This window comes from Chelonia mydas, chromosome 10 (assembly GCF_015237465.2).
Source record: "Chelonia mydas isolate rCheMyd1 chromosome 10, rCheMyd1.pri.v2, whole genome shotgun sequence".
Taxonomy (NCBI): Eukaryota; Metazoa; Chordata; order Testudines; family Cheloniidae; genus Chelonia; species Chelonia mydas.
Window position 1 is genome coordinate 57,508,816 of NC_051250.2, and position 17,653 is coordinate 57,526,468.

The following is a 17,653-nucleotide window of genomic DNA, read 5'->3' on the forward strand; positions in this document are numbered from 1 at the left end:
CTTCTTTGCTGTATTTTATTTCATCTCATGCATATCAATTTGCCTTGAGTCTCTTAAATAACAGTTGCTTAATATTAACAAAGCCAAATTTGCCAAGTGTACTGGAGTTTTGTGTGTTTAAAACAGAACATGGACTATAGAGAGAAGTTTGGTGTTTTAGGTCTCTGAAATCTGACCAACTAAAGCACTGCTGTAACTTACTATGTTTCTTGTTCAGATTCCACAGAATCATGGTCATCTCTGGCAACTTTGGGAGAAGATTGCTATGAAAGAGCAAAGGATTTTTTTATTATTATTCTAATAAGCACAGTATTTCTAGTAAAACTGACATGATACAGAACAGATTCTAAATTTGTTTGGCTTCTCTATTGGGACTCTAGATTTACACCATTTGTAAGTGAGGGGAGAATCCACTCCCAAGCTCCTGGATTCATTAGTAGGTTTTTTATTCTAATTATATAAAATAGAATTAGGTTGTGGAAATGAAATGGAATAGAGCTGCCGGTTTCCAACCCTAAAAGGTGAAAGCATATTACGAGGATTTCGGAACTGAATGAAGAAGTTCTGATTATGCAGAATACATGAATGCGTAAAAAAAAAAATCAATCTGTTCTGAATTGAATAGTTAGATTCAAACTTTAATCTGAAGATGAAGTTGTTTGTGTTTAAATCTGAAGTGGCTTATGCAGCTGTGAATCAATAGGGTTTTAGAGAGACAACCCTGGGAGTCAGGAAACTTAGAAAAATAACAGGAAGCCCACACTTCACAGAACGCGGAGCGGGTGAGTGCCGGAAGGGCAGGATTGCGGCCAACTTTCTAATTGCAAAAAACCGAACACCCTTGCCCCGCCCCTTCTCTGAGGCTCCGCCCCACTCCCTCCATCTCCGCTCCCTCTGTTGCTTGCTGTCCCCACCCTCACTCACTCACTCATTTTCACTGGGCTGGGGAGGGTCCCTTTTCGACCACATGTTCTTGTTGAAAACCGGACACCTGGCAACCCTAGGCAGCGCACTGGACGGGCCAGCGTTGAAGCGCAGGCCGGACCCCGTTAGCCCCTCATTGCCAGCCTGGGGTCCCGGCTATGGGAGGGGAAGAGCCCCCTGCAGCACAGCCCGGGAAGCAGGAAGGGGGCTGGGGACAGAGCGTGGGCGGGACCACGCAAGGCTGTTTGGGGAGACACAACCCCCCCTGCCTTTGAGACCCACCGCCCATGATTCCAAGCCTTACTTTCCAGCCAGAAATTTGCCTAAAAAATTTCTTGGCTTCCTCTCAAGGCCATCATACAAAAGCTTAACTGGCTGTCTTATCATTTTTCTGGTCCCTTCTGCCTACTTTCTGCCTGCTTCTGATGTGCACACAGTTCCACCTAATTAATCCTCAGCCCTTGTGTTTGCATTCAGTGAGGTCTAGTCTTTGGATAGTCAGTCCCCACCTGAATATTTCCTATTGCTCTGGTTATCACTAAACAAGGGAGAAGGTAGGTGAGATAATATCTCTGATTGGACCAACTTTTGACTAGACTAGAGCTGTTGAGGGGATCCTCTGGCACATGGATGTGAGATCAGAAGGGGATAAGTTTAGGAGGTCCCCAGGGATCTTTTCCCCTCAGACTCAAGGCTCTGGACAATGCTGCAGACTACATGTGTTCCAGAGAGCTCATTCTGTCATCCACCAGTGCTACCTCCTCTCGGAACACAGATGGGACAGCTGCTGCTCACCTTCCCTTTCTAGGTGAATGCCAAGTGTTACAGCACACAGTGCGCTTGTTAGCAACTAGCAGGAGGGAGAAAGGGAGTCCAGCAAATGAGCAATGATTTTTAAAGTTAGCTTTTGTTTTCATGTTTTGTAATGATTCTCCCTGCCCTAAACTTACAGCTGCTGTTGTGTTTGAAAAGCCATCTCTTCATGAAACAGGACACTGGTGACTGGTCTGATATTTAATAACATCCCTCAGTTTCCCTAAAACCCTTTCTCTGAAGAGATCAGATGTTTCCTGTTTCAGGAAAATAAAGAAAGGGAAAAGTCAAAACAGTTAGATATTTCACTGTGAGGAAAATCCAAACATGAGCTGTAATCTTCCTTGATAAATACCCCATATTTACACTATCTTTTGCCTTGCCATTACACTATATTTTCTTTGTTCATTTTAATGTTTCCTACATCACTACAATGTATTTTCTCTGGGGTATTTAAAGCAGTATATCTACTTGTGTATAACTCAGCCCTTCTCTCTCCTGTCAGTTGTCATTTTTTTGTCTCTTTAAATTTTTCAACAAAAATTTTTCACCTAAAACAATTTTTCATTGTTGGGTTTTTTTGTGTGTAATTTACCAGAGCTAATATTTCCCTTAAAAATAACTTGCAAATGCTTCACTCCAGTGGCAGAATGTCAGCTAAACAGTGACATGCCTCTTGTTTGTGCAGAGAGCTTGAAAATAATTTGCTCTCATACTGGGTTCCATCATATAGTGGGAAAAGAGAAAAATCTAAACAATTTAAGTTTAACTGTGAGACAAATCCAAACATGAACCGTAATCTTTGATAAATGCCATAGTGGCAATAACTAGATATTAATATTGAAAACCTTTTTTTTTTTTAAATGAGGCTGGGTTGCTTGAGGTTGCAGGACACTATAGCCAGTGGTGGCTCTGATGTATATTTGCAAACATGCTTTCATCCAAGGTCCTTTTTCGCCTGTTCCTTTACGCTCTAAAACACAGATCAGACCTTTGCTGTAGAATGGGATGTTCCAAACAAAAACACACCCACCATGAGTTACTCCCCCCTGCTTTAACTGCTCTTTGAACTCTTTATCTCATCTTTGCAGCAAGCACAGTTACGCACTTTCCCTGAAATACAGGGCATGCACTGGCCACTCAAATCAACAGCAGTGCCTCTCTCAGGAGGGGCTCTGTGATCTTTGCAGCTATTACTCTGACCTACAGAATTTGAGAAAATCATTGCCAGTTTAATAAAAAAAAAAAAAAAGAGAGGCCGACCTGCTGGTTGAGATGATCAATGTTCTACATCAGAAACTACCTTTGCTAATTAATTCACAGTCTGTGAGATTCCCTAGTTAGCTGTTATGAAATGCATTTGTTACATAATATATTACATTTTAGGCATAGCAGAATGCACTTCAGTGAGCAGAATTTTAAATAGTTGATTGAAACCTTCTGCCTCTTTTTTTTTTTTTAAATAATGCCTCTAAGCCCACCACTCCTGTAAAGCTCCTTTTCATCACCCACTCAGCTGACAGATACCGTGTGGGAGGAAAGGTTGCATTTAGGAAGGTGCAGCTAAAGACTCAATTCTCTAGCTGCTATGCGTGTGGAACTCCCACTGGAGTGAATGGGAACTCTTCATAAGGTGCAGGCTCTGAGAAAACAGCTTACATTATTTCCTGATGCTGACAAAAAAAAGTCTTTATCTTCTGTGTGCATTACACATTGTGTGCAAACAGTGCAAACAAAAAGTGCCTTTGACTTTCCAAACAGAGTCAGAGCTTGTTTGTAATAAGAGATGGCCTGATCTAAGTCACCTAGGCAGAAACTAGCAGCACCCAATCCTTCACAGACTTGTTGCTGGCCGTACAAATCACCTGTAAGAGATCATATCATTGCTATTCAAAGTTTGTTATTCTGTCTATATAAATTCAACTTTAAAACACAGAATGGACAAGTCAGTGCGTACAGGGTTGAAATGTGTTGGATGCAGGGTATTCCTTAGCTTAAATGGATGATGGTTTGAGCCTATTCCAGTAAATAGTGTGGAGGTGGGGGAGGGTTATTGTTTGGTTGCTTTATTTTGCTTTGACAGGACACTGGAGCTTCTATTCCAGGAAAGATAAGATGTTTCATTTCAGGAACAATTGCTATCGATTTGAAGCAAGATGGAATGCAATGATTTCAGGCTCACCTATGTTAACTAAAATATTTTTTCTCCCTCTAATAATTTTAGCAGTAGCTAAACTACTGCTAATTTGGGGCCTAATCCAATGTACATTACCAGACACGATGGTGCCAGACATTAAATGAATAACCGCACACATGTTAAATTCTGTGTATTCAGATATAATGAGTTTAATGAAGAAATTAAAGTTTAGATGGCAATTCCAATATACAATTGCATTCTGTGTTTCTAACTTGAGGGAAAACATTCCTTGCTGAAACATGGCAGGCTTGTTCACATTAAAATATAGTTTGCTGATTTTAAATATTTTTTGTTTTTACATTCAGAACTCAAATGCTTAGTTGATCTCAGCTACAAAATAACTATTAAACAATGAATTCAGCAAGAAATTGTGGCTCCGTGTAGGCAAAACAGTGAAGACACATACTTAAATCCATCCTTGTTCAACAAAGCACTTAAGCACATTATATTTAAACTCATGCTTAAGTATTTTGCCTAGAACAGTCTTCAATGAAGACAAGAGGAAAGACTCATTGGCTTCAATGAGCTTCAGATCAGTCCCTATTAGGTTTATACTCCACCATTTGGATATTTAGTATAGTAGGTAGGTGTGCAAATGACCAGACAACTCCACAATGACTACACAGCACTGAATGTTAAGAGAACAGGTTATTCCAGAGGAGAGGGGCACTAGCTTTTCCCTTTTCAGGACTTCTGATTTCTGATGATGCAGTATGGCTGTTTGGTGGTTTGTATTGAATTACACCCACTAGTCACACCATATTTCCTTTGGGTGTTCATTTTACCAAAATGTGAAAGACTTGAGGAGGGGAGGGTCTCAGCAGCAGGTGCTAAATTAAGTGGAGGACGCTGGTGACCACTTAAATTCTGAAAGCCACATGTTGGAAGTCAACACTGCAGACCTGATAGTATTACACTGCCCCCAAAGTTTGTGTTAACTGATAAACCTGTATCTGAAATTTCCTTCTTTTATCTACTCATCATTAAATTAAATCTACTCATCATTAAATTAGGTGCCAGGGTAACGCAGGGGTCTCAGATTGGTCTCAGTACAGTGAGAGATATTATTTACTATCCCACAGCTAGTTTAAATACCTGCACATGTCACGGTGATTGGGACAGAATGACAGACTTAATGTTAAATTATTTTGCTTTTAGTGACTTCATGTAGATATTAATTGTAATGTAACACAAATTATTTTAATTCAAGTGTATTGATGTTGGAAGAGATTATTTCTCTCTGGTGCTCATTTAATACCAAAGAGAAGAACATTCTTTTCCCATTGTAATGGCTCCCTTGGGGGGGGCGGGGAAAGAACAAATTTAAAAAAATCTTCTATTGACATTGTAAACAATTGTGCTGATCTTGATGAGCAAGAAACTCATGAGGCACTTCCATGAAAAATCTTCCATTGATATTGGTAACTGTAGAAACTCTGTTCCAGACCTGATCTTATGCCAGTGAAACAATTATTGGTTCTTTTCAATGAAGTCCAATGTCAATAGTTTAGACATTTTTAAGTGTCAGGCACTTTGATGTTGTATAGACTTTTTGGACACCAAACAATATCAATACAAAGGTATGGGACACTTCCTCTGTAGTGGGAGCCAGTTAATTATGGGTTCTCCAAGCATGATGTGAAATCAGTGGATTCAGCCTGCTGCAGACTAATACTACTGATTTATTAAGAGCAGAAAATGCGGGTTTATTACAAATCTGAAATTATAGTGGCTGGAGGCAGCTCTCTTACCTACATCCACAAATGCATTAAGTGCTTCTTGATAGTAATACTCTGCCATGCCATAGTTTTTCAGCTGGCTGTAAGCATATGCTAAATTGCAGAGACTTTGTCCTTGGGCATTTCTCTCTCTCAGAGCACCTAAAGCAAAGATTAATGTAAGTAGTTCATGAGTTATAGTTACATAAACAGATTTATACATTCTCCCATATTCTGCATGAACAATTGGGTCCATGAATGTATTGTTTAAAATTATCTATGCTATTAATTGTTTAAGTATCACTATTTTACTTGTATTACATTTTAACTTACAGACATGATGTACCCTGAAGCAAAGCAATAAACCTATATTATTATGGTGGAGATTGAAAGAAATACTTTGTTTGCAGTTACTATAGAATCAGTACAGGTATCTGGGGAAAATTCCTTTGTTATAACTTGTCTTGGTGTATATTTTAATACTGATTTGTTCAGGGGTGGCTCTAGACATAGGCTAAGTAGTTAGTTTGAATTCTAGGCCTAAACATGTTGACATGTGACCCTTTAAACCAGGTTAGGTATAAGCAATATCTTTCAGCCAGCTAGCTGAGAGGGACAAGACTTTGAAGACACTGATTAGCCAAACATCTTTAATTAGCAAGGGAATGAAACAGTGCATCAATGGTGGGGAAAAGCTTACCAAAGCCTGGTGCAAACCACCTTTAAAACTGAACAAGTCAAGCACAGAAGTTGAGAGAGACAAGGTAGATGAGATAATATCTTTCATTGCACCAGCTTCTGTTTGGTGTGGAAGATACAATCTTTCAGACCTCCTCTTTGCATATTACGTCACCTACCTTGTGTTTCTCATATCCTTGACCAACACTGCTGCAACAGGACAGAAATTGTAAGGATCACATAGAAGGATTTCTGAGCAATTATTATTTTTACTGTATAAACTGGAACAATGAAAATAATTGTAGTGTGTGGCTTATGTCTCCACAGCCTGAAAGAGGAGCAGAGAAAATATCAAAGTGGAAAAAAGTACAATGAGAGCAAACAGTACCAAAAATGTGCTTGAACTGGGTGCACAGTATATGTGCTACCCACACCTCCTCCTTCCCCCCCCACTTCTTCAGATGGTACTGGTGAGAGAGGTTTTGCTCATTTCCATCCCTGCCTAGAAATGTCATTTACCTTGGTGTGTGGGTTCTGAAAACTTCAGTATCTGTTTGCAGTGTTAGCTGTAGCAATGTTGGTCCCAGGGTATTAGAGACAAAAGGTGGGTGAGGTAACATCTTTTATTGGACCAACTTCTCTTGGCGAAAGAGACAATCTTTTGAGCTACACGGAGCTCTTCTGAAAGAAGAGAGCTTGTCTCTTTTGCCAACAGAAGTTGGTCCAATAAAAGATATTACCTCCCCCACATTGTAAGAGTTAGGTAATGCAGTCGGACAGATACAGCCTTGTGTGTTTTGTGGCAAAATATGTGAGCTGGATGCATAGAAAATGTGACAAAAGACCAGTGTGTTGTGTTGTGTTGGTGCAGGGGAGAAGAAGAGGATTTTATTAATTTTTAAATGTTAGTATCTCTCGTGTTAAGAATCACTGGTGTAAGGCTGCAGTTACCTTAGTTACTGATACTTTAATAAACAATGTGTCTCGAAACAAGTCTTGCCTAGTACTATGTAATGTATTTGTTTACCCTGTAAGGTTTTTTTAATTAATCCTGGGCTATTTGCAGAACACATGATCTTTGTTCCTTTGGAAACTTGCTGAGTTTTCCTCACCTAAGGTCATTGTTCTTTGCTTCGTTTTACAATAAATGTTGTTTGTTAAACAGGGGGGAACTGTGATGTCATAGTCAGAGGCTTGTGATTTCAGGTGAGGGAAAGCCAGCAGGTTCAGATGACCTTCTAAAGAACAAAAGCCTGCTGTCGTACAAATATCCAACTAATGAAAAGCAGGGGAAGGAAAAGCATAAAATTAGATGCTTTGGAGGCAGAATTGTTCCAATGGAGATATTTTTCATGAGGCATCAGTGGTTCTTTACAGTTGCTTTATGACTAACCTAAATCCATTATAACCATGCTGTACCTTTTTGAATGTACAGCATGCTGATATCCCATGCAAAATGCATGGCTAGCCCGACTAGAAATACAAGCATTCAAAAGGATGCTAGAAAAATATCAAAAAGACAGCAAAGAAGGAAAAAAGATAATGTCTGGTCCAAACCTTACTATCCTTACCTATGACAAAATCCTACAATCTTTGAGTATCCAAAGCTCACTGACTGAAATATACATATTTCTTCATAGTGATAGTATAGTCCAGTGGATAGGGCACCTGGCTAGGTATCAAGATGCCTGGATTCTATTCTGGCTCTTGATGCTCAGTATGCAAACTTTAGCAACTCACTGTACTTCTCTGTGCCTCAGTTTCCCCCATCTACAGATGCTTACTCACTATTGTGGAGTATTTTGAAGTCTATAGATAAACATCTATAGGTATGCTGATTAAATGGAAGGATAGGGCCTTCAATTTGTAGTCAGGCAGCATTTCTATTCACTTTGATAGGACTTTTGCCTGAGCAAGGACTGCAGGATTTGGATCTGCGAACTTTTATTAGGTTCACCTAAGGAAAATAGAGTTAACAACCAGATTTCCTTAACAATTAATGAGTACTTTATAGGACTTAATCTGATTTAGGACAACTGAAATACTGGTCATGTTGAGTGGTTAACAGCCTCTGCACCAATCCCAGGGGCATTTTCCTTCTAGACATTGTTTGCCATAAGCTTGCTGCATTAAGGCACCACACTTGAATTCAATCCTTTTTTAAAAAGTCTGTGCAATGTTTAATGAAAACACTATGGAAGATCTGTAATTTTTCACTGTTAGTTATTTATGTAAGTGCTTGTGCATCGTTCACTTCCTCTCAATCAAGTTAATTAAAAACACAAGCCCATATTCACTCTGCTGGGATTGTGCTCAAAGTCCTGGCAGCTGTGGGTCTAGGCATGGGGTCCAAGTATTTCAAGCGTGAGGCTTAACCATAAATCTTTATTAGCATATTCACCCATTCACCAAATTTTCTTCCTTAGAACATTTCATAGGCTAGAAGATGGCACAAAATAGTTTTGCTGAATCTGTCCCAAATTCTGTAGTCAATTCCTGTTCAGCAAAATACTTAAGCATGTGTTTAAGTCCCATTGACATAAAGTTAAGTATGTGCTTGAATGGTTTGCTGAAATGGGGCCTGCAATGGGGTCTACAAACCCCATACTGCTCAGAGACAGAAGGGGGAGGAGAACCACTCTTGTCTACAAGCAAGCAGTTTGACCACACCCCTTGCAGCTGTCACAGCTGCCAGTCATGGAGACAGGCACCCACAGCTGCAGCCAATAGAGGCAACAAGGCCTGCTATAAAAGAGAGAATACAGAGAAGGAAGGAGAGGCAGAAAGGCCTGAAACAGAAAGGGGCAACACTCCTGTACTAGGCTGCCTCCACAAACACAGCCAAGAGACTGAAGCAGACTGCTAGACTCAGTTAGAGGGGAGAGTCAGTGGTGAAAGTGAGCCAGTATGGTGTACTGGTAAGAAGCTGGTACCGGCCCATACGCAGCCCACGTTAGGGTCCGTACCGGCAGCAGGAAGGGGCAACAGTGTTAAAGTGCTGCCACAGTGCTGCAGGGGCCACCGACGGGGGGCAAAAAAGGGCAGCTGCCCCAGGGCTGGCGATTCCTGTCTGATCAGGGCTGGCCTTACCATGAGGCAAACTGAGGCGGCTGCCTCAGGTGCCAGACTGTATGGGTGAGGGGGCACCACTAGGACCCAGAGTGTAGACAATTGTCTGCTGCTGGTGCAGATTTTCCAAAGAACTGGAAAATGTGGCTAGAAATCTGGCATGCCATGAGAAGGCAGCAAATCACCAGAGAGCATTCCATAGGTGGAAAGAGCTTGAGATGAGACTAAGGTTAAAGGCCACCATAGATGATCAGCATCAAGAGAAGATTGCACCAGAGTCTCTTTACTGGCAAAATGTTCTGAAAAAGCTCATTGCCATTGTGAGAATGCTTGCTACCCAAAACCTAGCACTGCGTGGCACTTCAGATCAGCTGTATGTGTCAAACGATGGAAACTTCCTTACAATTGTGGAGGTGATGGCTGAGTTTGACGCTGTACTCCAGGAGCATCTAAGAAGAGTCACCACCCAAGAAATGTACACACACCACTATCTTGGAAAAATAATTCAAAATGAGATCATACAGTTACTGGCAACAAAAGTCAAACAGAAGATTGTGGCAGATCTGAAGTCAGCAAGATATTCCTCTGTTATTCTGGACTGCACACCTGACATCAGCCATACGGAACAAATGGTGCGTTTTGTAATAACAACAAAACCCAGTGAAAATGTCCCTGCAATGGTGACTCTCAGAGAGCATTTTCTAGAATTTATTGACAGTGATGATACTACAGTCATCTGGTATGACAAATGTGCTACTTATAAAGCTGGCAGATATGGGAATTGAGATAGCTGACATGAGAGGTCAGGTCTACGATAATGGTGCCAACATGAGAGGAAAGAACAGAGGAGTGCAGACACAGATCCGAGAGTTAAACCTTCGAGCTTTTTTGTCCCATGCAGTTCTCATTCATTGAACTTGGTGGTCAGTGATGCAGCATCAGCTTCTAGTGAGGCTGCTGAATTTTTTAATATAATTCAAAACATCTATGTATTTTTCTCTGCATCAACTCATCGATGGCAAATTTTGAAGCAACATCTGGGAACATCCTCTCTGACACTGAAAGCACTGAGTGCCACACGATGGGAAAGTCGAGTGGAGGTGATAAAGCCTAGCAAACACCAAATTGGGAAGATAGATGATGCCATAGTTGCCATTATAGAGGATAATGCTATGACAGGAACTGTTCATGGGAGAACAGTGGCAGAGGGAAATGGAATCACCAGAAACATACATAACTTCAAATTTCTGTGTGGCTTAGTGTCGTGGCATGACATTCTGTTTGAAATAAATGTTGTAAGCAAGAGACTCCAAGGTGTTGACCTTGGTATATCTGGAGCAATGGAACAACTGGACAAAGCAAAGTCATACCTACAGTCTTACCGGTCAGATGAGGGATTTCAAAACGTTCTGAAGAGGGCACAGAAGTTGGCAGAGGAACTTCACACTGAAGCTATTTTCCCACTCATTCAAGAATACAAGAGTCACCGAAAAAGAAGAGATTTTGATTACAAAGCATGGGATAATCCCATGAGAGACCCCAAACAACAATTCAAAGTTGAATTCTTTAACCAGGTGCTAGATTGTGCAATACAGGCAGTTGAAGAATGTTTCATGCAGCTCAAGGAAAACGGTTGTATATTTGGGATGTTGTATGATATTCCAAAACTCCTCACTATACCTGAAGAAGACCTACACCAGCAATGCAGGGCACAAGAGACAGTGTTGACACATGATGACATACACATATACGACATTGATGCAAGTGATTTAGGTGATGAACTGAAAGCATTTTCAAGATACATTTCAGCAGGATCAACTCCAAAGGCTGTTCTGGAATATATGTGCACAAATAAGATGACCACCTTCTTTCCAAATGCTTTTGTTGCTCTGTGCATACTTCTAACACTTCCTGTAACAGTTGCCAGTGGAGAACGCAGCTTCTCCCAGCTGAAGTTAATAAAAACAACATCTACACTCCACAATGACACAGGAGAGGCTGGTCGGCCTTGCAACCATCTCAATAGAGCATAAGCTGGTCCAGACTGTGGACCTTCAGCAGGAAGCAGTTCAAATCTTTGCAACCAAGAAGGCATGGAAAGCACCACTTTGATTTTTCAAACAGATAAAAATGCTAGTGTTTACTATGCAGACAAGAAAAGTAACATTTGCTGTTCAGGTGTTTGAAAGTTAAGTGTTACTTAAAACGCCTTGTTCAAAAAATTTTAAGTTGTTAGTTCTCTTTTATTGGAGTAGGTAGCAGAGCAGAACCATGAGAGGAGTATAACAGGAAGAAGGCAGAATTGAGACCTTTCAAAGTTTTGGTCCAAGCGAGAGGACATGGGGGCATCATTTGAGCTCCCCGCCTCAAGTGCCAAAATGTTGTAGGCCGGCCTGAGAGGTGAACCTCTCCACCCTGCTGAATGAATCACATGTTCAACACCTCACCGTACAGATGTGCTGCCTCGCCGTGATATCTCAATGAATTTTCATACTGGCATAAAGCATTGTAGATCGCTCCCAGGTTTTGTAGCAATACAGATCTCTTCCATATAGAAAAGTTTGCCCCACTGCAGATTTGCATGGCTTTGATAAAGTGTTTCCCAGCTTGGTGGAAGCACATCATTTCAGCATGGTGCAATCCAATGTGGTTGTAAAGTTTGCCTGAAAGGTAGCACAGCAATATTAACATTAGATAGCTGGGGCTGGGCAAAGAGAGAGGGGTTGGTACAATTTAGGACTAATAACTTGGCTATATTTTTCCATCCATAATGTTTCTAATTGGCTGAATGTATGATTAACTGCTTTTAGATGGTGATGTTTACAAGGCTATTTGAGGTAAATGAACTCCAGATCAATGTACAGTACAAGACACCATGAGCAGGCTGAGCCTGTGCGACATAATGTGTAATATGTTGTACAATTGGCTGAACCCTTCCTGTTGCATCTAGAAGTGCAAATGTGAAACTATTGCAACTGTGACCCAAAGCCAATGCTTATGTGCATGGGGCTCCTTTTAAATAATTGTGGCAAGTAAAAAAAGTAAGTAATAAATTATAGGAATTACAATTACAATTGTAGGAATTACAGTGATACTTTGCTGTTGTCAGTTTTCATCAGGGCTGGCTCTAGGTTTTGCTGTCCCAAGCAAAAAAAATTTTGGCAGCCCCCCGCCGCGCCCCTTTTTTTGGCTTTTACACGTTTGCACTTTGCTATGTGTTTTTTGTTTGTTTGTTTGTTTTTGACTGTTAAAAATTTTAAAAAAATGAAAACAGAGAATTTGTAGTTAGTGAAATACAACCATTTCCTACTAGTGTATTCATTTAATTTTAACAATATCACAATTAATAACAATTTGGGTTCAACTATACACTGTAATGAAAAACGTTAGTGTCTTCCGGTGCGCCCGGTGTCTCATAAATTAAAAGAATTTATATGAACTGAATTTGTCTGGTTTTTATACTTGCATAGTCTTTTAATAATTAAGTGAAATCTAAATTTTTTTGCAATGGTACTTTCAATTGAAATTAATGCAAGTCCTGACAAATGATATTGAGACATGGTGGACCTCAAATAATTTTTTAGTAATTTCAGTTTTGAGAAACTGCGCTCACCAGAAGCCACTGATACTGGAATTGTTAAAAGAATGCGTAATGCTATAGCAGTGTTTGGAGTGAGGTGTACATTCCGCCTGTGGGCCCGCAGCCCGATCTCAGACCTAGCCCCACCCCCGCACAGGGGACAGTATCTGACAGAGTGGCTTGGGGGCGGGTCAGTCATGGGGAGGGGGGTGGACCAGGGGCGCCCACCCAGCACTGAGCCGCCCGGGGCAGCAGGTCCCTTACTGGCTGCAGGTCCTGCCCCGATCTCGGGCTCCGGCTCGGCTCCGGCTCCTCTGCCGATTGTGACATGGCGGCAGGGGTGGGAAGGGGGGGAGGAGCCGCACCAGGGCAGGGACTGCCCCTGGGCCAGGACCCCCGCGCTGAGCCCGCCGCCCTGCCCCACTCAGGGGCTCATTGGTTGACTGAGCGGAGCTGGGGGAAAGAAACGCCGCCTCTGGAAATGTGCGTCCCCAAGCACGTGCTTGCTTTGCTGGTGCCTAGAGCTGGTCCTGGTTTTCACTGATGGAAATACCTGAACCACACTTGGAGAGCGGGATTGGGTTCTGAAATAGACGTACAACTGAAATTCTCTCACTTTCTATGGATCATGATACTTACTATCTATTAGCTAAGGCACAAGACTGTAAATAAAGTTATTAAAATTTGGTCCTCAGTTTGGCTGCATGAATCAGGAATTAAAAGCAGCGGCAACAGGCTAAAGCTTGCTTGCATGCCAGGCAAAGGCTTTGTGACACCGTTCACTACATGAAATCGCCCTTGAGAAAAGAAAGCAGAGAGATTTCTGTCTGGTGTTTAGACACCTCTGAAGGTTCTGGTACTTTACATGGATTCATAGATACTAAGGTCAGAAGGGACCATTATGATCATTTAGTCTGACCTCCTGCACAATGCAGGCCACAGAATCTCACCCACCCACTCCTGCAAAAAACCTCTTACTTATGTCTGAGCTATTGAAGTCCTCAAATCGTGGTTTAAAGACTTCAAGGAGCAGAGAATCCTCCAGCAAGTGACCCATGCCCCATGGTACAGAGGAAGGCGAAAAACCTCCAGGGCCTCTTCCAATCTGCCCTGGAGGAAAATTCCTTCCCGACCCCAAATATGGCGATCAGCTAAACCCTGAGCATATGGGCAAGATTCACCAGCCAGATACCCAGGACAGAATTTTCTGTAGTAACTCAGATCCCACCCCATCTAACATCCCATCACAGGCCATTGGGCCTATTTACCATGAATATTTAAAGATCAGTTAATTGCCAAAATCATGTTATCCCATCATACCATCTCCTCCATAAACTTATCGAGTTTAATCTTGAAGCCAGATAGGTCTTTTGCCCCCACTGCTTCCCCTGGAAGGCTATTCCAAAACTTTACTCCTCTGATGGTTAGAAACCTTCGTCTAATTTCAAGTCTAAACTTCCCAATGACCAGTTTATATCCATTTGTTCTTGTGTCCACATTGGTACTGAGCTTAAATAATTCCTCTCCCTCTCTGGTATTTATCCCTCTGATATATTTATAGAGAGCAATCATATTTCCCCTCAACCTTCTTTTAGTTCGGCTAAACAAGCCAAGCTGAAGCCAAGCTTGAGTCTTGTACTTGGCCGGATGCACATTTTTGTCTATTTAAATTCTGTAAGAAAACAACTTACACAGTTCTCTTTATCTTTATTGAAACAAAATTGGTAACTAAAGTTACTGACTTACCTAACAAATCCTGGTTAGTGATTCCAGAACACAGCTGTGCACATTCAGCTAAAGTCTCAAGCACTTCTGCCTTTGAGAACTTTTGACTCCGTATCATGTAGCTAGCTGCCTCCCTCATGGCCATGGCAGCATCTTCAGTTTTCTTTGCCTTTTGATAGGAGTGGCTGGCTAGCCTAAAGGAACATGCAGCTGAGGGTAGGTCTCTTACATTCACTGAACAATAGCCAAGTTTGATCAGAGCATCTGAGATGCTTTGTGTTTCACTAGGTATGTATTCACTAATAGCTCTCTGATAAAACTTCACCGCTTTAGAGTACTCCTTCATTTCATTGTAAGCAGCTGCAGTGTTAAAGTAGAAATCACCATCTTTCTCCACAGATCCCTTTGATTTACACTTCAGCAGGCACTTCAGTCCTTTCTTTGGTTTGCCCCTGGCAATATAGGCAGCCCCTAGATTGAAGAGACATCTCGTCTGACTTTTCATCTCAGGAAGCCCATCAGCCAGAATGCACGCTTTCTTGAACATGCTCAGAGCCTGGGCTGCTTCATTGTTTTTTAAAGACGTAGTCCCAGCTTTAGACAGCTTTTGTATTTCATCCTGGATGGATGCATGGTGGCTAATGGCCTGCACTTCAGAGGAGCTGGAGACCAGAGTATTGGCCATTTCTTTGTATTGAATACAAACTGTGAAAGGAAGTAAATATTTATACTACTTGTATTTCAAAACTGAATTGAAATTGATGTGTGTGATTGTTTTGCATTCATTAAGAACTGAAAATATGTTCTTTATGATCTTTAGAAAACTGATTCCCATATTGGCATGCTGGGTATTTCTAAGGGATTTTGTGGGAGGTCAGCCAGGGTTTACAGCAGGGGAAACTGAACTGGGACTCTCTCCAGCATAATTCACTGAGGACAAATATATTCCATCTTCAGCTCTGTGAGGGTTAACCTTTTGTAAAGAAAACATAAATCGCTCTCAAAATAAGTGCTATATGCCAAGTTTTTTAGCTGCACAGAATTTTCCCCCCTGAATTTATAAACACCTGAAAATAGGGGATTGTAATGGAAATGCAGCCAAGCCCTTAAAATAGTATTCAAATTCAAACACTACTACCAGAATACTATTTGCTAACAGGCAAAGCTGTATGTGCTATTCACAGTATGGAATCTAGCATTGGCTACAGTCCTGCAATATTGTCTGGCTCATCCTGCCTACAAAACAGGGAGCAAATGTAATTCTAATTCAAGAAATAACTGAAACACTTTAGATTGCTCTTACAAATGTACATTGAACCAGCCACTTAATGTGTCATTTTAGGTATTTCATATGAATTAGTTTAACTCAAGTCAAATATTTAAAATGGCATAGTGTGATTTTAAACTTTTTGGTAATGGAACTCTGTGGTTTGCAACTCCACCTATGTATAGACTGCTGTAGAATCCAGAGGCCAAATTGACCATTGTAAGTGGGCAAATGTTTTCTACAGTACATAAGTATACTTCATATTCACTATTTATTAGATCAGAAGCAATTCACTGTGAGATGAATAATAGAAAATGAATTAAGTGTCTGGGTAGCACTGGAAATAGCCACATTTGTAGTAGTTGAGTAATCTAGAGAGCTTGTCTGGCCTGCTCAGTAAGAGCCTAATCCCAAACCCATTGAACTCAATGGGTGCCTTCATATTGACTTCAGTGGGCTTTGCCTCAGGCCTTGAGTTACTCTACTGTAATATATGGTGATACCACAGAAAAAAATTCAAGGGGCATCAGTGAATTGTGAAGGCCGGTCAACCCACAACTGTCTAATGTGCATAAATGTTTTCAAAGCCCTGTCACAGGATGGCTGGCCCCTTAAGGGTTATTGAGCTCAGCCACTATGTCAGATTAGCTACCTTCTCCCCCATACCTCCCTGCCCCTTGCAAGCTGGTCCTGAATCAGTTAGGTGATCAGGGCTGAGAACTCAGTTTGAAGGGAAAGAACCACAGAGAATGGGCAGACTTCTATGGAAGGCCTTGAGTGAGGGTCTGCAGATGACTTTAAGGGGACTCCAAGGAAACAGCCCTGACTCCCAGGCTCTATCCCAGAGCCACAGAGAGTGTGTCTTCACAGCAATTAGACACCGGCAGCTAGCTGCTGCCAGCTGGCTTGGGCTAATGGGCTGTTTAATTGTGATGTAAACATTCAGGCTTTGGCTGGCAGCTGGAGCCCGAGTCAACTGGCAGGGGCCAGCTGCTTGTGTCTATTGCAGTGTAGACATACCCAGAGAAACGAAACAATAGCCCAGAGGGGCTGAGTATGTGAAGCAGCCTGGAATTCATCGCTCCATCTTAGAATGGAGGGACTTAGTGCCGAGAAGGAGGGGAGCCCAAGCAGGCAAAAAAGAACCTTTTCTGTTTTTGAAACTTTTTGTTTGAACACTTGTTTCCCCAGAAGGGGATTGAATGCAGTGACCCAGCAGAAGGCTTAACCACATGTGTGCTTCTCTCCCCTCTCTCACCTGCAGAGACTAGAAACTGGGGCAGCAATACCTGCAGTGCACACTCGGCCACCAGGGGGCGCGGCAGGGCAGGCAAGCTGCATGCTGAACCCAACAAATTATAACGTAATGTGTAGGCTTTGGCATATACTCAACATACTTTGGTGTGATTCAGATTGTAGAGGATTTTGGAGTATATTTTCAGACTTGTGTGTGCCCTTCAGACCACGGAATAGTTCTTTTTAAATGACCTTTATTAAAAGTGAGAAGTAAAGTGCTTATGATCTGATTCTGAGTTTCAAAGAAATTCTGCAACAAGAATATGTAGACTACATTGTAATATTAGTTTCAGCTATCCTGGGAGCTCATCAGTTTCTCATATGTTTGGCTTAAACATACATTTTATTTCAAGTAATTTTGTAATGAACTTGATAATCTAGTTTCC

At 41.5% G+C, this 17,653-nt stretch overlaps 1 protein-coding gene across 1 annotated transcript; it reads right to left on the minus strand.

Moving 5' to 3' along the window:
- Nucleotides 1–234: 234 nt before the first annotated feature.
- Nucleotides 235–15,389, minus strand: LOC122462027 (tetratricopeptide repeat protein 24-like). The gene is made up of 2 exons (XM_043524088.1): nt 14,726–15,389; nt 235–263 (listed from the first exon to the last, which is right to left on the minus strand). The coding sequence occupies exons 1-2, from the start codon at nt 15,387–15,389 to the stop codon at nt 235–237; spliced, it is 693 nt and encodes a 230-aa protein (XP_043380023.1).
- Nucleotides 15,390–17,653: the final 2,264 nt, after the last annotated feature.